The 24,670-nt window shown below is 48.9% G+C and overlaps 1 protein-coding gene across 2 annotated transcripts in view; it reads left to right on the plus strand.

The window, feature by feature from the left end:
* Positions 1 to 24,670, plus strand: part of GNAO1 (G protein subunit alpha o1) — a gene marked incomplete at both ends in the record, with an annotated part of 115,921 nt that overhangs the window by 38,892 nt on the left and 52,359 nt on the right. For both annotated transcript variants that reach the window (XM_079541248.1, XM_079541247.1), the window contains one exon: positions 3,940 to 4,081. In XM_079541248.1, the coding sequence (XP_079397374.1) occupies positions 3,940 to 4,081 (142 nt within the window). The remainder of the gene's footprint in view (positions 1 to 3,939; positions 4,082 to 24,670) is intronic.

A 24,670-nucleotide genomic window follows, 5' to 3' on the forward strand; every position in this document is an offset into this window, starting at 1 on the left:
GGCATCCACAGCCTCCTTGGGCAACCTGTTCCAGTGCCTCACCACCCTCTGGGTGAAAAACTTCCTCCTCATATCCAACCTAAACCTCCCCTGTCTCAGTTTAAAACCCTTCTCCCTCACCCTATCACCCCAGCCGTTCCCCCCTCCTGTTTATAGGCTCCCTTCAAGTACTGGAAGGCCACAATGAGGTCTCCCTGCAGCCTTGTCTTCTTAAAGCCAAGCAAGCCCAGTTCCCTCAGCCTTTCTTCGTAGGAGAGGTGCTCCAGATGGACAAATGTTCCCCCAGGACTGACCTGGGTGAACTGAATTCTGGCTTGGATCATTCCTCAGCTCGAGATGCAGCCCTGCTGTGCTGGAGGGACTGTGTGCTCCATCCAGAGCTGCCCTTTCCCAGCTGCTGGGTCGCCACATGTCAGCAGAGACATGCAGCAAAGTGATCTAGGGCTTTGCTTCTTTAATACGTCCATTTTTTGGTGAGAGGCTGAAGGCGCGTGAGTGCTTTGTTGAATGGAAGCCAAGGCGATTCTCTATGCAAGATGCAACCCCTGTTTCCAAGTATTTCATTTATTTTGCAATTAAGCAATAATCACTGAGGCACTGGGCGCTTCTTCAGGATTAATGACTTGCCGTGGGGTGGCAGAAGATCTGCTCTGCAGTGGAGCCCTTCTCCCCAGCAAATACCTGTCTGTTAATGGCATCCTAAAATGAGTATGACAATACAATGTGCAAACATATGGACTTTATGTCAGTGGCTGATGGATAGGAAGTAGGCATTGATAGGTACATTAGACAGGTTGATTCAGTTGTCTCGCACCATTCCGTTCAGCGCATGCTGTTTCATTAATCACTTGGTGAATGAAATGGCTTTTTAATTGCTTAGAATCGCTTTCAAAAATTACATCATTGTCTCCCCCCCACAGCAACCCCCGGGATCCTCTTAAATCCTTTTCCTTCCTCTGCCCTGGGAAGAACAGGCTCTCATGTGGCAGAAAGGAGCCTCCCTACAGCAGCTTCCTTTGCATTTCAGACACAGAAAAATATACTAGCCATTTAGAAAACAGAGAATTTACATTTTTAGTGCTGAAAATCCTCAGTTCCTGCTAATTTGCAAGTTGCTTAAGAACTGGCCCACCCTGCCTGAATCTTTAACAACTTGACAGTCATAATGCCCTGCTCTTTTCTGTTAGTTCCTTTGCATTTTTTGTGGTCACAGTATCCAAAACCCATTGCTGCTTGCATGCTGAAGCACACAAGCTGGATTCATAAAATTATAGAATCATAGAACCATAAAATGGCCTGGGTTGAAAAGGACCACAATGATCATCTGATCCCAACCCCCTGCTGTGTGCAGGTCACCAACCAGCAGCCCAGGCTGCCCAGAGCCACATCCAGCCTGGCCTTGAATGCCTGCAGGGATGGGGCATCCACAGCCTCCTTGGGCAGCCTGTTCCAGTGTGGATTAAGCCTCTCCCTAACAGTGTACCTCCCCAGGGTGGTCCCATAGGCAGTAAGGCACAGTTCTGCAGAAAGGTAAATCCCAAGCAGTTGAGTGGCAGCGAGAACGTTCCCAAAGAACCATTGGAAAAGCCGCCAGAGGAGCCCAGCGATCGACTCACCGAGGCAAGCAAGAAGAAAAACATTTGCTAAGAGCATATAGGACAATAAACCAGTTCACAGTGTCCTAGTAGTCTTTGGAACAGCACTAGTCAGTGGGGATTCGCTCGCTCCAATCTTAGGTAATGTGCTCGCTGCATGATTGATTAATCCGTAGGTACTTCCTACGGCAGAACTTCAATACTGGCATCAGCTGCGCTGCTTTTAGTCATCGTGGCTGCCTTCCCAGAGAAATTTCACAGAGGAACAATCGAGTTTTTTTCCTCCGTGTTCTTTTATGCCCCATTTCAAAGCAATGCTTTTATGCCCGCGCTTTGAACGCGTTGCCCCGTCAGCAGGATGTTCACTGAGGGATACCAGAGCCGCTCTGCACCGCTTGGTTCTGCCTCCTGAGAGCAGGGAGCCCTGTGATGTGGCAGGGAATTGGGAAACATGGAGCACTTAGAAACACAGGGTGTTTAGATGTGGAAGCGTTGGGCAGCAACTTCATGGCACGAGGCCTTCTCTGAGTTGCCCAGAGCCAACATTCTGCCCTCCGTACCCCAGAATCCCACCCCAAAACAGCCAAACACAAGGAATGAATTATCTCTGGTGGTGCTTTTTCTGAATACCCACAGGGTCCCTCCTATGCAGAGCTCACAGAGGAGCAGGGGCTCTACTGAACTCCGGTGGGGCTGGTGCAGACCCTGTGCTTTGTGCCAGTCATAACTCTTCAGGCTTGACTGCAACTTTTGGCAAAGCAGACATTCCCAGAAGCTGTTAGAGAGCGTCCAAGGAGGGCTGTGAGATGGGGAAAGGTCTGGAGAGCATGGAGAGCGAGGAGCACCGAGGGCCCTCAGTCTGTTAGGCTCAGTGCCATGGTGGGAAAGCAGGGGGTTGGTCACTGGTGTTAGAAAGCCTTTCGGTGAGGTTCACATCATGGCAAGTAGCTGTCGTTGTGCTTGTATCAGCCTTGTTCTTCATGTAGTCATCTGTTAATAACACGAGGCTGGCATCCAGCTCTGCTCTTCATGCCATCCCAGCACTGTATCTATTGCACTCTTGCATATGATCCTTGCTTGCTCTTCTTCTCCCTGGGGGAGATGCCAGCTCTGGTCAAAACCTCGGTTTGTGTGTGTGATCTAGAAAAAAAAAGAAAGAAGAGTCACATTATAGACAGGATGCTGGGTTCTATTAGTGAACGTATCCGTTACTGAAGGACTGTACGTTGTCCAGTGAGATCTGCAGATGAGAAAGGAAGAACTTCATTTTGGCTAAGCAGATCATCCTCTCTGCTAATATCTAAGAGACAGGATCATAACTTATGTCTTCACTGGGAAGAATTGCTGTCAAGCACAATTAGCTCTGTGAACTCGAGCCATTCTCTGGGCACGCCCTGGCTTAGTCCTTGAGTTTTAGAGATGAGGCACCAGTCTTCCACCCTGCCCATGGCAATGTCATGCTACAAAACACAGGGATGTGTTTCCTGTGTCCAGCAGGCCAGCTGTGTGTCTACAGATAGGACCCAGCCTATAATGGCACGTCTCATAATCTCATTTCCTATTCATGCGTGCCTGAACCCAGGCAGCTGCTTAGCGCATTTTGCATAGGGGAAGTGATTCTGGCAGCAGGTCCAGCCAGGCTGCAAGGACTCAGCCCATCAGCTGGTTCTGACAGCACTGACAGACTGACGGAGCATCCAACGCGCGGAGCTGCAGGACGTGGGCTTCACTCCTGCAGTGCTTCCTGAGGGATACATAACGTGCCTCCAGGCTGCAGAGCTCCCAGCACTGCCTGGGAAGGCATGAAGGCCTGGGAAGATGTCAGGTGCTACATTTATCCATGGCTGTGGCATGGATAAATGCACAGAGGGGGATTTTGACCCACTCCTTTTGGAATGCACCCAGGAGTTACTATGAAAAGGACTAGACAAAAAATAGTTTTCTGTCTTTTTTTTTTCTCAGTAGTTAAGACCTGATCTGTTGGTCGTCGTAAGCAGGGAATATACTTCCATAGGCCTTGTCAGAAAAGATAAGGTAGGACCTGGAAGCCTCCATGTGCAAGCAGGAGTTGAGGTCCAGCACTCACGGTACAGCTGGGTGCAGGGACAGCCTGCACCAGCCCTACATGAGACCTTGACAGAGAGCAGAAGGGATGTTAATTGCAGGCACTGGGCTCAGATGCATTAGTGGTGAGCAGCCAGAAGAGTTTGAAAAGAAATGATGACTAAATTAAGTGAATCAAGCTGCCAGATGTGCTCTTCAGACAAGCGCAGTTCTGTTTTCAGTGTCTCCCCCACTGAATGACATTCTCAATAGGTTTTTGTCCTCTCTACTTTCTCTTCAGGATCATCCATGAGGATGGCTTCTCTGGAGAAGACGTGAAGCAGTACAAGCCAGTGGTCTACAGCAACACTATACAGTCTCTGGCAGCTATTGTACGTGCCATGGATACCTTGGGCATCGAATACGGTGACAAGGAACGAAGGGTGAGTTAAAATCTCCACTTCTTGGTACAAAGAGCTGAGAACTGGGACACTCCTCAGCACAAACAAAACATGTCTGCACAATCTGAATGTCTTCGGGGGAAAAGGAAGTGAGGGGAAATATTTACATTATTGTTACATGCCCCTTGCATGGAGTTTTTTAAGAAATAGGTGCATAGGTGCAATTACACGTGGCGTAACAGCTAAGGTAGGAAATGTCACAACAACCTGGCACTGGCCAGGCCACGTGAAAAATAATTCTGTTCATCTAAGGGCAGTGAAGTGAGAGGTACTGATAGATCTGAGGAAAGAGAGAGAAGATGTGTCCTGTCTGCTGTCTGTGCACGGGGTGCGTGTGGGAATGTCTCAGGGAGAAGTCCTGCTGCTCTTCAAATCCCTTCCACCGGCTGCTAATACAGGAAGGCTTTCAGAATGAACTGCACTTAGCAGGGACTTGACTGACTTTTACTCACATATCTGCTATTCAAGCGTGCCCAAACAGCAATCTTGCATGCAAACAGGACGATCTGTTACTTCACTGAGGCTTTTACAGGCAGGATCTTAGGTAGCAGTGTTCATATAAGTCCATCAGAATAAGTTTGATGCCTGGCAGCCTTGTGAGGCCACGCACCTAAGCAAGCCAGACCTTTCCCCGTTGCTCCTCTGTTGTTTTAACTAGCTCCCTATTTTTAAACAGTCTCCTTTACCAGCTGCCTGTGCTGTCCTTTGCCTTTCCTTCCTGCATTTCTAGATCAAAGCAAACTCACAAGGCACTAGAGAAGTCAAGATCAGTCTTTTTGCAGAAAGCAACGCTACTTGCTTTCACTGGAAATGTAACCATTTCAGTTTCAAGACCTGCTAAGGGCAAAGTCCTGTATGCCACTGAGTTTATCGTGGCTATTTTTAGGAAGCTATCAAATGACAGATGTATTACATACCTCAAACTCCTTATCTAAGAGTTGATAATAAAAGCATTTGCTGGAAGGGATGCCAAAATCCTGCTGTGGTGCTGCTGTATAAAGAGGTGCCTTATGTCTACCAGTCGCAAAGGGGTGTTTTGATTTCTTTGCACTGAGGGATCTTTCCCACAGGGACCCTAAATCCTGGAGGCTCCTTCATCCCAAACGCAGCAATGATACAATAATGGAGTTCTTGTGCGCTTGCCGAGAACTAATGCTGACGGCTTTCAAACTGACTACATTAATCTGTTGATTACTCAGTGACTCAGCTCTCAGCAAGGCAACGTATCTTGCCTCAGTAAAAACCTATGTCCAGGAAAACAGAAACAAATCATTCCCCATGTCTGATAAACAGTCTGTGGCAGGCAGCTTTAAATTGTAAATTCTCTTTTCCCTGTTTAATGCCTGAAATCCTAATTCTAGAGGGGGGAATTCAGCACTGCCCGAGTGCCAGGCTTGCAAAACAGGGGGCATAGATGGGGAGAGCTGTTATCAGAATGCCAGAATGAGGGGAAGGGCACTGGGCTGCATGGAATGTCACGTCCATTCATGTTCCTATGGAAAAGATTTGGAGTATCTTCTCCTTTTGTAGACATAATACAAAGGAGAGCAGAGAAGCCAAGACTGCCTGCCATGGTCTTCCACTTGCTCCTTTCTTTTAGTCAACCTCCACAGAAAGTTGCTGGTATTAGCAGCAAATACTATTTATTTTAATCTCATGGCTTCTGCTACCCCACTTTTGTTATTAATACACAGCTGCTGTAGAGGCCATTAAACAGGCGATTTGTTGAGCATTATGCTGCACAGTTCATCCCTTTTCAAGCAAAGCTTTTCTATTTTAAAAGTCATTCCGCAGCCAAGGGTTTCCGATGCAAATCTTTTTGTGAGGGATTTTCCCTACTCATCACTTAAGCCTCCAGGAAAACAGACCTGGCCAAGGGGAGCAGGGGCTGGGGCTGCTCCCAGGTGACTCGGAGCAAGGCAGCAGAGGACATGGGGCCAGGGACTGTCTGGCTCCTACAAAGCCCCCCAGACTTCAGGGGAGATGCATCTCCCCCTTATTCCCTCACAGTGTTACCCAGACCATGCTCAGATCCAGGTGAAAAACAGCCTCACTCTCCCCTCTGTAATAGATGTGAATTGGATGCTCTGTGCTTTTGCTATTGAGGAAAAGTGACCAAGCCCTCTCTTACACATCTCCTTGTTCTGCAGCCCTTAATTATCCCTCTGGTATTTAGTCTAGAGGGAGTGCAAGGCTGGGGGAAAATCTGGGCTAAACCTCCTTGCTTCAGTCAGCCACACAGTGACCAAAATAGGAAGCAGGAGCTGAAAAGACAAAACTAACCACAAAAAAGTCTCGCTGACCCACTCTGCTGATAAGGGCCTGCCTGCAGGTTGGGTACAGAGCTGTGCAGGATCTCACTGTTAGGCTGGTCCTTGCTCGCAAGAAGATGTTCTCTTTCAGGTGACTTTTGGGGCTGCCCTCCTCTTCCCTCCCTCACCAGAAGGACTGAGGATGCTGCGCAGCCGCTGCTGCCTCCCCATAGGAACGAAGCAGTGTGTGGGAGAGACCCTCTCTCATAAGACCTGCTCCTCTTTCAGCCTTTCTCTCCTTGTCAGATGCAAAGACCAGCCGGTCTCTCCCATTAAGAGCAGAGCCAGCTTTCTCGCCCCTCCCTGAGGCGCACTGCGGTTACCATCATTCACATTTTTGGGCAGAGAAGACGCACAAAGGCAGGACATTTCTCAAGAGGTGGGAAAAGCCAAGCAAAAAGGAAATCCCGTGCTATTTCCACAGCCTGCCCTGTTGCCGGGGAGATGTTGGCTTGCTCAGAAAGGCGTGCTGTTGCCTGGAGTGCCCCATGTGCTGCTGGAAAGTAAGGGTGGGGGGAAAGAGAGGGCACAGAGAACTCAGGGAGCCTCACACGAGTTCTGCTGGAGGCTCTGTTTCCTGAAAGCTGCCTCTTCCGTGTCCCATGAACATATTTTCCTCCTTTGTCACCTTGCAGTCCCTCGAGTCCCTGAAAGCACAAGATCTTGCCTTGGTCAGTGATCCCAGTAAAATAACAGCAGAGAAAGATGATCTTTGCATAGCAAGAGCAATGGCCCCAGAAGCAGGGGCTGTTTTCCCATAGTCATAATACTAATATAGGTAGCATTTAGACCGGAGACAAAATAACCTTCTATCAAGGCTATCATGGGTTGCTCCCGCAGACAGAATTTGGCTTGGAAGAGCCTTCCATTTAAAAAAGGCTGTAGAGCTGGAGCTGCCAAGCCTTCGTGCAGAGTTTACTCAGAATAAGTTTGTAGGTCTGTACTCCTTTCCAACCTGGGTAATTACAACAGAAAACTGGCAATTCGTTTAAGGTTAAAATGTGATCTGGGAGCTGGCACCGCCTGCGTTTTGACTATTTATAGGGCAGCAGTAGTAGCTGTAACTGATAGTCAGGATCCCGGTCTGCTACGGACATGTAATGGTGCTGGAAAGCAGGAGGAGGTCCTGGGTTTGTGAAGGAGGGGGCTGATGCCCACTCAGTAGAAAGAGAAGAGATGGGGACTCAGATAGAAACAGCCTAGAAAGTGGAACAACAGTGCAGTGAGTGACTGATTGCACCGAATCCTCCATCCCCAGAGGTGGATCCAACCTGCCTTTCTTCCAGCAGAACCCTATCAAGCACCATGTGAGCTCTAAGATCCAGAGCTTCCTTCCCCCTTTACTTCCCCAGGGTGGCCTAGCGAATGCGTTTTTGGTTGAAATTCCTGTAAAAAAGCCCTTTTGCAATAGAGCTGAAAGGAGGCAGGGGAGGGTGGGTGCTGAGCTGGGGCCGTGCCACCTTGCCAAGCACTCTATGCTGACGTTTCACACGCTGGTCCTGCTTTGGGATGAGAGCTGTTGTGTTGGCATTGCAGTGTGTTCACCCTCACTCAGAAGTGAGCATTGAGCTGCTTTTTGGAGTCTCTGTGGAGCTGTGGGCTGGTGGTAGTGAGTGGCAGCAGCAGGGGGTGATGGATGGTCAGCCCCTCTGCCAAGCACTGAGAACTCAGAAAGCAGAGCCTAAATAACACATTTCTTGAGGAAAAAAAAGAAGTATTTGGATACCCTTCAGCACCCGAAGTGAGCCAGATGAGGAGGGCTGGTGCAATCACACCTCAAAATGCCATTCACATCTGCCTTGTTGGCGAATGCTTGGCACCAGTCAGGCACAGAACATTGCTGACACTTCTCCCAGTTCTGAGATCAGCCTTATAGCCCACACAATGATACCAGTGACCAGAGTAGATGCCATTAATTAACATCAGTCTTTTTTAATTTTAATTTTCTTTTGAAGAAAAAGAGGGTAAGTAATGTCTCAGGGTAATGATGATAGGAAGACCACAGTCATTTAGCCCCAGCATCAAGATTTATATTGAATCTAATCACATCTTTCACCACCTAGGGAGGGTTTTTAAGAGGATGGTGCCTGAGTCGTCCCAGAGAGACACAGGGAAATACTGGAGGGACAAAGCAGTGGGCACAGATGTCAGGAAAAGGATCTCTGATCAGATCAGGTTCAGATATAGAATGCTGTTCCACTCCTGTCTGTGCATTCAGAGGCTAGGGGACCTCTCCTGCAGGGCCACCCAGCCCCAGAGGAGTTAAAATGTGGGCAGTGAAAATAGGGAGGGAAAAATGGGGAGCGAAAATAGGAAATACCCAAATAGGTTTGTAAGTTATGGGTATTGCCACCAGGATACACTCAGATACTCTGGGCTCCTTGTTTGATGTTCGTCTGGTGGCCAGCACTATCTTCAGGTGCTCACTCGTCTTCAGAGCTGGGGTTTTTTTTTTGGTCTTTCTGCTTTCAGTTGCTATTTTAGGCTTGGTTTCAGGGTGACAAAGAACACCAGCCATCCAATGGATGTGGTAGAACAAGAGGTAATGGCCTCAAGTTGCACCAGGGGAGATTTGGGTGGGATATTAGGAAATATTTCTTCTCCAGATGAGTGAGGCAGTGGCACAGCTGCCCAGGGAGGTGGGGGATTCACCATCCCTGGAGGTGTTCAAGAGCTGTGGAGATGTGGCATTGAGGGATGTGGTGGGGTGGGTTGGGATTGGGTTAGGTGATTGTAGAGGCATTTTCCAGCCTTAACAATTCTGTGTTTCTATCATCCCCACATCTCCAGCACTGTGCAACATCCTTACCCACTGTGAAAATGTAGAACCTGTGCTGCAGGGAGGTTTGTCTGTCCTGTTCCTGGCTTGCAGGCTCTTTCTTTTCACCAAGAGGTCTCTGCATTTGATTCTGCTTTTTGGATGATGCAGGGAGTATTTTTAGTTTGAAAAGGAGGAAAAAAAAGCAACACGCCACCTCTTCCTTTGAAAGGAGGGCTGCTGTTGTGCAATTTGTTGTTCAAATGCAGCTGCAGCTAGTGCTGCCAATGGGACTGTGACAGGGAAGCACGAGGGTGCGAGAGGCCATGGGCTGTGACACCAGTGCTGCGTTAATGACAGCGCGGTGCTGCTTCTGTGCCACATGGTGCTGCTGGAAGGTGACTTCTGCGAGACCTCCTGCAGAGGCCCTGGTGGGACAGCACAAAACTGATCATTGAGAGAGCTCTGTCACAGGAGGACAGCAGGGGCAGAGCTCCAGGGGGTGAGCATGGCCCCACTGCCTGCTCAGGGGCTCCATGGGCTGAGGTTAAACACACAGTGCAGCAGAAGCTCTGAAGACGCTTGCTTGTTCCCAGCTCTGTGGCTGGCAAGGCACTGAACTGCTCCCAGAAAGTCCCCCCTCCCAGTCTTTGGGCTGAATTCAGCTGCATGTGGTGCGGGTGCCCTGCGCAGGTACGTCTGCAAGTCATTTCTCCCAGCAGGGCTGCAGATAGCGACAAACGACTCAGCACATTTCCAATATATGTCAGTTATTAAGTGGATTTATTTCCATCTCTTTGGGGAAGCATTGGAAAGCGCTGCTGAGTCACACTGCTTACTCACCGCTTTTAGAGTACCATTTGAAATATTTGTTTTCCGAATGCCTTCCATGATGTTCCTATTATTTGAATGTCTCCAGATGTAAAACGAAAACATTTATACAGGGCATCCCTGGCCTTTAACAGATCTCTGGTGTGTAACTAGGGAAAAAGCATCAAACAAATGTCTTGGGAAAGGATCGCTCCTTTGGCTCTGCCATTGGGTGTTTACTCAGCATTGCAGCAAGGGACAGTGTGGGTTCTGCTCTGGAGCAGCCTGCGGCTTCACAGCAGCACAGGGTTGGAAGGGAGGGAGAGAGGAAAGCCTGCAGCAGGACTGGGGCAGCACTGGTGCCTCCTGCGGTCCTCCTGGGCACCATGCCCATCTGTCCCCTTCTGAGCTCCTGCTGAGCTCCCAGAGTCACAATATGAGCCTGAGGAGTTAATGACCTGCACACGGGTTGTGTTGGGCTGTTAATCAGTGTTGTGTGCATGGGTAACAGCTGAGGACTCCCTGCCCCTTTGTGCCACGGTCCCCATCCCACCCCAGCCCCACCACCAGGGGTGATGCTGGCACTATGTCCAGGGAAGATCATGCCTGCCAGCTTTGGGCAGGTTTCCTCCTTCCTGCTGCACTGGACATTCTTCATGGTGGTAGGAATCTCTGTTCCATAGAACCATTGAATCATAAAGGTTGGAAAAGAACTCTAAGGCCCCCAAATCTGACCCCAGCCCACCCCCTCCATGCCCACTGACTGCATCCATCAGTGCCACATCCCCACAGTCCTGGAACACCCCTAGGGACGGGGACTCCCCCACCTCCCTGGGCAGCTGTGCCACTGCCTCACTGCTCTTTTGGAGAAGAATTTTTCCCGTTATCCAACCTGAACCTCCCCTGGTGCAACTTGACCATTACCTCTCACCCTATCTCTGTTACCTGGGGGCTGAGGCTGACCCTCATCTCTCTACAACTTCCCTTCTGGGAGAGAGTGGTAAGGTCTCCTCTGAACCTTCTTTCCTCCATCCCTGTTGGGTTAGGCTGCCCCAGAACAGCCCAGCCTTGTGGTCATCCAAGCCTCACAGCCAGAGACAGCAATGGGAAGCAGGGAGCATCTTCTGAGTCCAGGAGAATGCTCCACTTGCCAGTTTTATTTAGTTTTTATTTGAAGTAATGAGAGCTTTTACAGCTGGTAGACAATATTCCAGGCACCAGTGGAACATACTTCTTAGCAGGAAGAGATCCCTGTAGTCCAGCAAGTTTGATATCATCCTGTGAAGTTATGAGTTGTTCTCTTCCAAGAGAGAACCAGGTTTCATCTCCATTCCTCCCTTCTTCCTTTCATCACATCTGTGTACTTTTTTTCTCTTAGGCAGCGCAGGTTTTGGCAACGCAACCTGCCTGGAGGCGCAGCCTGACATTTCTGTGGATGCCAGAAACAGGGGAATTTTAGGCTAGGTTTTCCTCTCTGAATTTCAGTTTCAGTAATCACTATTCATACAGCAAATTCTCCATTGGCACTGCTGGATTAACGTGTTCTGTGCTCTGGTCTCATCTTCAGCGTATAGTTGAATAGCAGCTACAGTGTTCCTTTTCTGGTGGCTGCTGCCCTTGCTTGAATCCCTTAGATTTTAGAGATGACCCCCCCAGGACACACAGGTTTATCAGCAAGTCCCAGCTCTGCATCACTGCCTTCTTGGTTTTTTTGGGTGGCTTCCTTGCTGGCTCCTACCAGTGAGCACCTTTAACAGTGAACTGCCAGTCTGCTGCTCAAGGGTGCTGCAGTGACACAACTGCAGGCTGCTTCATTCCATGTGCTTCAGAGGCAGAAGCTGTACGCAGACTCAAAAGACCACATTCACCATGACAATGGGTCGCAAGCCAAGTGCAGGCTGGTCTTGTGATGAGTGAATGGGCAGAAATCCTTGTTTCCTCTGCTGCCACTCTGAGAACAAAACCTTGGGGAAGGATGCAGGATGGCGAAGGCTGCAGGATGGCTCACGGCAGCATGCTGGGTTCTTCAGAGCTCTGTGGCTCAGTTCTTTGGGTCACTGTGGGCCAAGAGAGGAGGATCTTGTATTCCTTGCTGGCTATCGAGGCAGAAAGTGTGCTCACATGACACCCCCAGCCTGCAGCCTCAAGCTGTGCTGCTCACAGCCTGTCTCACAGCCTGAGCACTTCAGCATTCAGGCCAAAAGCTGAGATGGGCTCTGGGCCACGAGGTTTCAGAAACCAAGAGAAGCCAGGCCCAGACTACACCTCCGCTCATTTTGCAGCTGTGGGCTGCTGAAGGCACAGGCATTTTGCCACACTGAGTCAACCCTCCCTTGGACAGACCCCTTTTCCTCGCTCCCCTCTTCTCATCAGCAGAGCTGTATGGTGCATTGGCCCTGGTACATGAGCATCCTGGCCAGCAGCAGTCCATGCAGGCACAGCTCCCTGCTCAAGGTGCTCAGCTACAGTGCCCCAAGTTCTGGGCAGATGAGCCCCCGGCCCTGGGGCCATGCTGCTGTCAGCATGCATTGCAGCTGCCTTTATCCCAGCCCGTCCAAGGGCACAGAGGTCTGAAGCGGTGAACAGGCTGTGGCACCATGCCCCTTTTCTCCTTCACCATCAACTTTATATTGGACAAGCAGGCAGCAAATAAACAGGGCTGGTGGGGAGGGGCAGCCTGTCACTGTGCACTGTCATTGCCTTGAAATCCTCCAAGATACCCTCAGGGATTTGTTCCAGCACCAGTGATCATTCAGCGACCCTTAAGGAAGAGAATTGAGCCCAGGGCGGAGCTCAGCTCAGAGTGCTTGCTTTGCTTAAATTCCAGCTGTAGGCAGATGTGCTCCCCAACAGCCCTTGCAAATCCGCTGTACAACCAGGCACACCGCCATCAGCCCCTTTTCTGTAGGAAGCTGTGGTGTGTCTGGGGTTGGGAAGTGAGCCCACAGCCCTGCTGTGGATCTGTCTCAGCAGAGCTGGGTTTGAACCAGGAAAAAAAGGGACAGCAACTTCTGGCCAAATGCTAAATGAAATATCAAGTAATAGCATGATAAAAGTAGCATCTCCGCAACTGCAAAAGGTTGTTCTAAAGGTTAGGTCTGCTTGTACCCTTCTAGCTCTGGGAATAGCTGTTGCTTTCATCTGCAAGTTCATAGGCTGAAATAAACAGGGCTAAAGCTGTCCGGCCCAAAAGGGACTTATTGCTGATGGTGGCTTGTGTCCAGGAGCAGGCTCTGCCTCCACGGATGGCTCACAGGGACATCCTCGCTGCCGAGCTGCAGTGCTGCTGCACAGAGCCCACAGGGGCAGCACACCTGAGCTCACCACCCATTCCCAGTGCTTCCTCTGAAGCACGAGCAGAAGTCGAAGTTCCTCATTCAGCATGTGCTGCTCAAGGGCGTTTACCTGCAGAAATGCTTCCTTTCCCTGCCCTAAAGCGAGCTGCCAGGAAGGAAACCCCAACGACTCCGCTTGCCTCACACCTGGTGAATACAGAAGGCATGGACAGACAGATGGACAGAAGGGGCAGATGGACCCTGAATTTCTGTTGATCTATCTCTTTTGCATCATTGAATTTCAAGAGGAATCCTTCCGTTCCTCTATCCAGCTGTCCTATTTATAACCAAAAGAAGTGTATAATTCACAGTGCTTTCTAATTAGATGGTGTAACTACAGTCCTATTTCTCTCCACTCTAATTTGCTCCATTGGAGGATCTTAACGTTTTGCATTACCTCTCTCACGCAGGGAGAGCTCTTTGAGGGTTTGAAGCCAGCAATTACGTGCAGCTTTCACTTGTCCTTGAAGCTGATGTAGTTTCATGTGGAAGCATCCCAACATGGCATTTGGAAACCTAGCATTAAAAGACACCATCAGAGCTCTGTCCAAAGCCAAGGGTCACTTAGCCCAAAGCGTGGCAACTTGGAACGTGATTGCCAGGCTAGGAGGGGCTTTGCAATCCCAGTCACTTCAGGCCTATCCAAAAGGCCTGAATTTTCAAGAGCCCATATTTGGTAGATCTCCACAGCAGTCTGCATCCAAGTTTGTGGCTGACATTCAGCTCTCTAAAAGTGGAAATAGGTCATCACCACTTGAAATTGGAGAGTTCTTTGTAGAGGGAATGATCCTGGGGGCAAATGCCCACCAGGTGAGCAGAGGCAGGACTGAGCATCACCCAGTGCATGTGTGTGCAATGTCAGAGGAGGTGTGGGCTGACGCAGCTGTGTTGCAATGGAGTTTGTGCGTACAGCTGCTCACCTTGTTTGTGCAGCTCACATATGTCCAGTTCGACTCATTAAAAGCCTAATACATGCAAACACTACCAAGTTGCTAAAATGCCCCGGCAAAATTAGCTGTAGAAAGTTTTGTCATGTTTTAAGCCTGGCGCTGTTAAGTGTTTTGAACACTGTTTATTAAAAACAAAACTGCATTTCCTTGGCATTTGTCTAGGGAAAGACAACACAGTGGGACTGCAGAGCCCCCTGGTTCTTGCAGGGAGCTGCCCCCAGCCCACTGTCTGGATTCAGAGGTTCAATGTGGGTGAAAAAGGCTTTGGGGCAGTGCTGTGTGCCCACCTTGCATGCTGCCCGCTCACACGTCCCACGCTGGCTGGAGGCAGCCCCAAGGCTTGTTTTACTGCTTTACAACAGAACAAATAGAGCAACGTTTCATAACATCCTAATGAGGAACACTGAAGAATGCCCAGGAGACATAGACAATATCAGTGTTCCTTGGCACAGAGGGAAAATCAAAGGCGTTTGTTTGTTATCTGAAATGCCGATCTCTGCTCCTTTCGGAGGTGGGCAGGCATTTTATGGTGCGTGTTCCTGGAAATGCTCAGATGTCACTGGTGGTGCCATCCAAGAACACTGTTTATTTTCAGATACAACTATAAAAATGGAGCAAGGAAATACTCAGAGCTATAATGGATTATTAAGTTCTAAGTGGTACTTTGCACTCTGAATGGCCCCAGAGGCCTATAGACCCATTCTCCTTTCTGCTGAATGGGAAGCGTATCTTTGGCTTGAGAAAGCCCAGAGATAGAGGAATCTTTGCCAGGTGGGTTGCAAATCACCTGGGCTGGTGTTTAGTGATGCTTTTTCAGAATGTCACTGCTAAAATACCAGCAGATGAAATAGCTCCCTGCCTCTCATCCCCCACACCCGAAGCCCAAACTGTTTTGACCAGGTCAGGTGTGTTCACTGTCCTCTCTCTGGTTAAAAATCTGTCATTTGCCAGGACTGCAATCATCCATCCATCCGGACTGTGTCATCCTTCTAGCTGGTAAAAACCAACGCTGTTCTGTTGTTTGTGAGGACGCACAGATCCACAAGATCAGCTCGTGCTCACGATTTCAGAATGCTTCTGTAAGGGATTGGAAGAAAAATGAAAAAAGGAAAAGAGTGGTTAAAAAAAGCAATTCAGACATTAACAGTGTCATGGCAACAGCAAATTAGTGCCTCAAAAGCAGAGCTCAGATCACTAAAGGTTTTGGGAGTCACTGCACTGCAGGACTGAATGAAATATTCAGCACATAAAAGAAGTCCCCAAATGTTTCTTTATTTGTGATAATGACGCCAAGCAAACAGCTATTTGCATTCATTTTTGCCTAACCACATTGTTGTTTTTTTTTCCCCTGCAATACTTGTCAGGTAAACGTGGCTCTGTTGTGATTCTTGGAGAACTTTGACATTTGCAAGCGTAATCATAAGCATCAGTTTTAGCTCATGGGGGAAGCAACCACTGTAGCAAAAAAATGACAGGAAAAATAAGTGTGGTGTGAAAAGGTACCACAAGAGGTTCTGTGCGCTCAGAAAGGTGACCTAACGTGAGCTGACAGCCTGAGCCATAACCACACAGAGGGGGACGGTCTCTCACCTAACGGCGTGCGTGTGCGTAAGCAGGCAGCGAATTTCATTTGCTTGCCTTTCCCCAACCCACCCTATAGTTCTCTTCTGGGTTTCTCAGCCTTTTCCTTCACAATGAAGTCAGCCATGTCACGCTGCCCAGCATTCAGTGGCCATTCCCATCCACCATAATCTTTGCTTGCCTAGTGTTTGCTTCAAGTTTCATTCTAGTGCTTAATCTCTTGATTATATTAGGTATCCATGGCTGATACCTGTAATACCCTATGGCATGGGTTTGGCAGAAAGAGCTGCATTGCAAAAAACGTCCTCTAGTTTTAATTTGGTTTTGTGCCAAGCTAGCAGGGAGAAAAAAGCTCCAGCAGAATATGGAGAAGATTCAAAAGTGAGACAGTGCTCAGCTGTGGTTTGCTGTGTTCTTGGATACATCCCTCTGTCTTTTGTCCTCCATGGATCTTAATGTTTTCCCTTCCATTTTTGCCTCAGCTATCGTAGCTTAGGAACTATTAGAAGCATCAGATGTGGAGGTTGGTTGTGGAGGTCGGTATTAGATGTGGAGATGTGGCAGGGGCTTGGAGCTTGATGATCCCTGAGGTCTCTTCCAAGCCAAGACATTCTATGATTCTGTGATTCCCAGATTGTGATTGGAAGACCAAAACCACGGGGTTTTCTATCTGTGGGAGTGGTCAACATGGAGCACTCCACACTTGTGGTCCACAGGGTCACTGCTATCATTTTCATGCTCATCTGCCCGACGTTGGATGCTGAAGTCTCTGAACATCTGGACAAAGAACTGGCAGGTCCAGCTCTCAGCATCAGGTCCTCTGAAGAATTTGTAACATTTGCACATTCCATTGTTAAAGCATAGAATCATAGAATGGCCTGGGCTGAAAAGGAGCTCAAAGACCATCTAGTTTCAACTCCCCTGCTACGAGCAGGGTGGGTTTCTCCCCCTGTAAAGATGCTGCATGTCTTTTAGTCAAGACTCTACTTCTGTGTGCTCCTCTTCCAAGTCATTCCTCACAATGTTGGATTCTTCTGTTTCTGAAGCTGGTCTCAAAGTGGCATTTTATATTGTGCTTACACACACCGAATTGCAGAGTTCAGGTTAGCTTGGGGCTATGAACTTTCCCGGTGTTGAAAATAAGTCCCACCTTCCAGTGGCTCAGTCCCAAGCCTTCAAGCCTCCCCTTGCTGAAAGACAGGCTTTAGAGGGATAGCAGCATATCGTAACTATCGCAACAATCTTTTGTAGTTCAGCAAATCCTGATATGGGGACTTCAAAACCACCACATCCAGCCTGGCCTTGAATGCCTGCAGGGATGGGGCATCCACAGCCTCCTTGGGCAACCTGTTCCAGTGCCTCACCACCCTCTGGGGGAAAAACTTCCTCCTAATATCCAACCTAAACCTTCCCTGTCTCAGTTTAAAACTATTCCCCTTGTCCTATCACTGTCCACCCTCACACACAGCCGTTCCCCCTCCTGTTTGTAGGCTCCCTTCAAGCACTGGAAGGCCATCATGAGGTCTCCCTGCAGCCTTCTCTTCAAGCCAAACAAGCCCAGTTCCCTCAACCTCTCCTCACAGCAGAGCAGTTCCAGCCCTCTGCTCATCTCAGTGCCTCCTCTGGACCCGCTCCAAGCGCTCCATGTCCTTCCTGTGCTGGACGCAGCGCTGCAGATGGGGCCTCACGAGAACCGAGCAGAGGGGGACGATCACCTCCCTCTCCTGCTGGCTGCCCTTTTTTTAATGTGGCCCAGAAGAGAGAGAAAAAAACAAACAAAAAAAAGTTAAAACATGCTGCAAAGAGAAATAAAAGGTGTTCAAAGTCAAATTTGAAGGCGTTGAATGGTTGGACCAGATGATCTTTGAGGTCTTTTCCAGCCTCAGTGATTCTATGATATGAATTCCCAAGGGCCCAGCTTCCAGAATAGTTTGCCATCTTTCTCCCCTTTAAGAACCCAAACAAATAAATAAATAACTACTAGGGCTTAGATTTCACACTTTCCTGGGTTTCCCTCTTCTGCCTGCCTGAGCTGATGACTGCTCTCCATTACAGGAGCCCTAACATCAGAAGTACCTCCTACGTTGCTGCAGCTCCCAGGCAGTGGAGCCACAGCCAGCAAAAGCCTTTGTTGTGAAGGTAGTACAAATTGTTTCTTTCTCAAGAAGTGTCTAAGACTTAAAATTAGTGTAGTAGTCTCAGAGCTGTCACCTTCTCCTCCTCTGCTTTGAGAAAGGGCACGAAGCGCAGCACAGCTGATGGCTGCAATGCTGGTTTTTGCTGACGCTGATGGTGTCATTTTTGGGTGGTGCTGTGTGGAGCCAGGAGTTGGACTCGTTGATCCTCATGGGTCCCTTCCAATTTGGGATATGCTATGATTCTGTGATGCTGTAGGGTGAGGCCCCAGCCCATGATTTCTGCTGGGTGCTATTCCTGTGGCCATCAACAAGTAGAAAATATTAGCAGCCACTCACATGTATAAACCATCTTCTGCTTCCCAGAAAACAAATACAGGTTTTCCCCTGAGGGGAGGTCTGTCTGCTGTTCAGTTCCCCGTCACTGATGTGTGAGGGGAGCAGTTGGAGCTGGCTTTGAGGCAAGCAGGTGTTGACTGCCTCCAGGCGAACATCTGGCTGGAGGAGAGCAGTCCTCATGGAACGGGCATTTTTCCTCTCCAGATCTAAACAGATGAATATTTTGAGTATGTGTGTTGCATGCAGATAGAGTCCCAGGAGGGTTAAAAGAGAAAGATGGTATTGAAGGTAAAGAGAGAAGATTGTCCAATCCCTCCAATTTTTAGCTTGGTTGCATATCAGCAGCTCCATCTTAAAGAAAATAGCTGCTATCAGGAGCTTCAGAGCCTTGCTGCATTCTGCTCATCTGCTTGTCAGAGGCCTCGTAAAGTATGGATTTTCTAACAGAAGCCCTAACTGCAGCATTTTATCAGGGCTTGTTCTTTTGAGCACACAAACTGTGTGAGCTAACAGAGAGAGGGGTGTAACCTGAGTTCCCCCACATCTGCTCAGCTCTGCAGCATCCGGCACCCCCAGGTCCTCAGAGCAAAAGCTCCTGTGGCGCAGCAGCATCTCTAACATCAGTGCAGGAGGTGATGAGCAGATGAGCAGTGCTGGCTGTGCAATTGCTTGAAGAACTCCCCGGTAAGGCTGGGCCTGGATATTTCACAGCATCTTTCAGCAGGGATCAGCTGCACCTGTTCTGTGAGCCCAGGGCTGCTTCCCAGCCTGTATGATGCTCACAGACCACATTCCCAAATCCCACCCTCTCTGGCTGTCTTGCTTCTGCTGCCTGGTCAGAGCTGGTACAGGAGACAGCTGTCTGTTCTGCTAACCATTGGTCATCTGTTTTTCCACTGCGAAAGTGTTCTATTCCTTCTCACAAGCTGAAAGGGTGCTGGAAAGCAAGTTGGGGTTGGTGCATGTATTTTCTCTGGAACAAGAGAGGCTGTGGATGCCCCATCCCTGGAGACCAGGCTGGATGTGGCTCTGGGCAGCCTGGTGTGGTGGTTGGCGACCCTACACATAGCAGGGGTTTGGAACTAGATGAACACTGCGGTCCTTTTCAACCCAGACCATTCTAGGATTCTATGATTCTCAAGCAGCTTTTGCTCCTTGGGGCAGCTGTGCCCTGCGGCGATGCACACCATGGTATTCCCCAGGATTTTGCTGCCCAATAATTTAGGAGAGGTCATCGTTATCAGGCTCTGCGGGGATGTATGAAGAAAGGCTGTCACAGCGGTGTGTTCCCCTGACATTTACTTGGAGAAGCATCAGTGCTGTGTGAGCTGCATGGGGGAAGAAGCGGCTCTGAGCACAGCTCTGTGCCTGGTGCAGCCCGGGTGCGATGTTATGCACATTGTTAGGAGCACCTCTTCCCTCCACTGATCCTCCAGCATCTCCTCCAAACCACCCACCTGCCAACAGCTTTCACAGCCCTGTTGGAACTTCCTCCTGGGCTGCATTTCCATCAGCATTTTGCACTCAAAGGAGCTGCTAAGCTTGCTGTGCCCCCACGGACTGCTCAGACCCACACAACCCCCCCTTTGCTCCCCACAAGCCCAGTGTCAACAGGGAGTGGGGCACCTGAGCATTCCTAGAGCCCTCCTGACCCTGCACCTCAGCCCTTTGGGGAAACAGGGGGCTGCTAAACCATAGAGAGCCCTGTCCCATGTTTGAAATGCTGTAGATGGGAAGGTGTTGTGGTGAGTCCTTTTCTCTTGCTACGCAAACACATGCCGTCGAGCTAAAGCTGCCTCGTGGATCAATTAACACATAATTTCTGCTTGTCTTAGCAGAAGGAGCTATTAATAAACAGTAAGCTATGGGAAACAAGGGCATTTACGGATCTGAAGATGAACACATCTCAGTATAACTAACCTTCAACCTAATTGAGCAGTCGTGCTGAGGGCAGCACGAAGCCCAGCCATAGCAAGGGGCGCTGCAGCTGCAGGAGCTGCTTTGTGTTCTTCTGTCACTGTTCGGTGATGAACTTTCCCTCTTGTTACAGTCTGACATCAACTTGCTTTGAATGATGGGCAGGAAAGTACTGTTTTTGAAAGTTTTAATCATTAAGAAAAATCAGAGCCATTTTTTTTTCACACTCAAATGAATGAATTTAAAAGCAACTCCCCTTCCCCAGAGTGGATGGAGCTCAGCTCATGCCAGCACGTGCATTGTATCCAATTTTACTTATTTCCCTGGAAGTAATTTCCTTTCTAAAAATGCAGCTTTCTCAAAATCCACAATTTACAGAGAATTGAATCTGCTGGAATTCTCGACAGTGAAAGGCTGAGCAGAACACTTTGAGTGCCTTCATTTTTGCTGCACGGCAAGTAGCAATGCTAGCTGATGAGTGGATGTGAGAGGAGAATTAAAATGAAAGGGAGAAATTAAAGGAGAATATTTTGTCATTACCTTAATGAAAACATTTGATACCACTTAAGTGACAGAGTTTGATACTGTCTAAATGAGACGTGGAGAGAACCACCTGCCAAAATCTGTTGACACATCTGTTTTGCAAAAACTGCTGTGACTTCTGCTTGTCAAGCCATAGAGGAGGAACACAAGCATCTGGATGGACACAGGGCTGGCAAAGCTGAGTGCTGTCAATAGAAAAAAAAGAAAAAGAAAAAGAAGCCTGAATTAACATCATCTCTGCCTCTGCACCTAAATACATGGGAGGGCTGAGCTCTCACCTCTGCAAGTGCTGGCTGCATTCTTGGAGGGGCTGGGCAGCAGCAGCAGGGTGGAAGCAGCCCCTGCCCCTTGCCTCTGCATGTGATGCAGTCTCACTGCATCTCACTCCTCTGAGAGAGGAAGCAGGACCCTCTCTATCTCAATACTCTCTAGGTTTGGAGATGCTCAGCTTGGACTGGAGAGGCAAGGAAGGAAGGTAAGGAGACAAGAAACTCACTTGAGAGAAAAGAGAAAAATTGAGCAAAGACCAAAACCAGGCATTTATTGTGCATGTGGAAAGGTTTGTGAGCTTGAAGTCATCTGAAGTACAGGAGAAACTGAGTGTTGCTGCCATAACCCCAGGAGAGAGGGGCAGAGTTCTCAAAGGATGTGAACTGCGGAGAGAAACAGACGCATCACGGCTGTGAGGCCTCTGTTATATTTTTAATTAAAAGAGTGTTTTGAATTTTTCCCACTCACTGGCAGTCAGCTTCTGAGGATGACAAGATCTGGAGAAGAGCTCAGTGGGAAAACACTGAGGAATCTGTGAAGTGAAGCCCTCTGTCAGAGACGTGGGACCAGCGATGCACAGTGGGACCTCAGCATGGTGGAGATGAATCTGCTGGAGCCTGAACCATCTGTGCAGCCCCAGCTCACCCCTCCTGTCCTCCTGGGGGCTGGGAGATGCCCTGAGCGTGTCTTCCATCAGGGAGAAGCCCGACGTGTGTCTGCATGGGATGCAGCCTGATCTGCTGGGACCGCAGCGCCGGCGCTGGGATGTCAGTAGCTTTCCACTTCAGTTCCACGAACACAGTGTCTGCACACAACTGTCTGAGCATCTTTACTCTCTGAAGATCTCTGTGTTTTCAGCCGTTCCTTTGACGATACAAACAATGCATTCTATTCTTAGCCCTACAGTGGTATATACTCAAATCTTTATCTAAATTCTGCAGAATTTTCCATTTCAGATGTTTGGGCATCCAGGAGCAGACTGCTGCTCATCCCGTGCACGACATTATTCCTTTGATACACGATCTGAAAATTCAATTACCAGACCAATTACTGATTTTTCTGAAATTTACAAGGAAAACATTAAAGTTTGATTAAGTCAGAATTCCCACTGGGCTGATCAGCAATGAGACCAAAATTAAATTGGGTTTTTAAGAGCTTTACCACATTGCAACGTGTGAGAAATATCTGAATTGGAAAGCCTGTTGCCAGCAGTCAAAACTCTGCACGCTGAGCAGTGGAAGACGTATTTTATTTCTCACAAGAGTGAGTACATGCTGCTTTGCAAAGGCCAGGAGGGGTCAAAGGTGCCTCTCTGAGAGCGGCAGCTTGCACTGGGAGCAAGCATTCACATTAATTATACATGAAGCTGAACTTAAGTGGAAACAAGACAGGACCTGACCCTTGGGTGTAAAAAGGGGCTGAGCAGCATCACAAGAGCAGAGCAGCAAGGAAAGCACTGCTTCTCTGGAGCTTGACCAAAAGCGAAGTGATGTGGCATTGCCGTTCCTCAGGAACATGAGAGCTGTGCAGGCAAAGCACCTGATGTTTCTTGCATCAGATGTGGCCGTGTATAAAACTGCATAGGGCTGTCCTCTGTGGTCAGCACAGGATGTCTGCAGAACAGACAGCTTTTCACCACTATGCATTTCTTGAGTAGTGTTCCCCAGGAATCAGGGTTGGGAACAGTCCAGTTTAATTTCTTTACTGATCATCTGGACGAGAGGCTTGAGTGTACTATTGATAAGTTTGCAGATAAAGCCAAGCTGGGAGGAAGTGTTGTTCTGCCTGAGGGTAGGAAGGCCCTGCAGAGGGATCTGGACAGGCTGGATCTGAGGCCAAAGGGATGAAGTTCAACAAGACCAAGCGCTACACTGTGGTCACAACAACCCCGTGCATTGGTTCTGCGTCAGGGCACAGTGGAAAGCTTTGCGGAGGAAAACAATCTGGGGACACTGACAGCAAGCTGAACATGAGCCAGCAGTGTGCCCAGTGTCCAGGAAGGCCAACAGCATCCTGGCTTGTATCAGCAATAGTGCAGCCAACAGGAGCAGGAGGGGATTGTCCCCCTGTACTCAGCTCTGGTGAAGCTGCACCTCAGTGCTGTGCTCATCGTTGGGTCCCTCATTAAAAGAAACACATGGAAGCAGTGAAAGAGTGGTGAAGCATTGGAATGGGCTGCCCAGGAAGGTGGAGGAGTCACTGACCCTGTACGTGTTCAAGAGCTGTGGAGACGTGGCACTGAGGGACGTGGTTAGAGGGCATGGTGGGGATGGGTTGGGATTGGACTTGGGGATCTTAGGGGTCTTTTCCAACCTTAATAATTCCGTGATCCATATAGATATGTACCCATATATGATATGTACCTATGTGCTTGGACCTACACAGCTTTGCTTCCCAGGCTGAGGCCCTGCTGATTTCCTCTAACCCGGATGAGGGTAGGATTGAGACTCAGATGCATCTGTCCATCATGCTGACAGTCTCAGATGCATTGCTCCAAAACTGAGACAGCAGTGTCCATTGTCAGGAGGCTCCAAAATGCAAACAAGGTTCCTGCCGAGAGGTGTGTGCATCCCGTGGATTCCTTTACAGAGTGCACTGGTTCACTGCAGTGTGAATCCAGCTCATCAGGGGCAGATAAGCATCTGCCTAATTATGCCTTCTGAAAGATTGGGCTGACATCTAAAAACACAGCACTTGCGTATGCAGTGCATTTGCCTCTGCAATTTGCAGGTGTAAAAAAAGCAAATTCATTTTCACCATTTGCTTGGAGAACAGATGATTCAGTAAAGAGTAAAGGACAGACATGCAGATATACTCAGTTGCATCATGAATTACATGACTGAAAACAGCTTAGAAACACGGAGCTCTGTGAGCTGCTGTTTTACAAGCTTAGCAAGGAGTTGAAGTTCCTGTTCAAGTCTCTTTTCGCACCTTGTGCCTTCTCTGAAATCCTTACAGTTCCTAGAATTACATTACTTAACATTGAGATGGGGATTCAAGTACTTTCATGTTCTGATGACACATAACTGCTCAGAGACAGCAGAGAATTTGCAAAATAGGGGTTGAAATGCTTGAATTTGCTGAGGATGTTTGCATGTGATGCTTGAGCCACTGTCGGGGGAGCACACATCCATCAGGAAGCATGGCTCTACTCATTTGCACTGTGGCAGATGGTGTCTGGGAGCAGGAGCTCTCATTCCCCAGTTTCCTCCACCTCCACAGAGTCTCTCCATCCTCCAGTGCGACACAGAGGAGTACAGTAATGCACAGAAATGTCTCCTAACCTCCAACCCCCATCAGATCAGAATTTCCTGACGTGCCGATGCATAATGCATGAGTACTCAGCGTGCTGTGCCGCCTGGCTCGGCTTCCATTCAGGGGTTAACAAGGGAAACGAATGGGATCGTGGTGGGGCCAAGTTCTTTGCGAGGCTCCGCTCCCCTTCCAGAGCCTCTGGATTCATTTTTCTTAAATAAACACACTTCAGAAATCTTTCAGAGTGTAAATAAGTCAGGGCAGCAGCAAGAAAGCAATTGCCAGTGAATAATTTGTGGAGCTGCTTGCAGCTGGCGTGTCCTCCCGGGAGCAGACCTGCCGGCTGGCACTGCCCTGCTTGCACCT

Source organism: Tetrao urogallus, assembly GCF_951394365.1.
Source record: "Tetrao urogallus genome assembly, chromosome: 12".
Taxonomy (NCBI): domain Eukaryota; kingdom Metazoa; phylum Chordata; class Aves; order Galliformes; family Phasianidae; genus Tetrao; species Tetrao urogallus.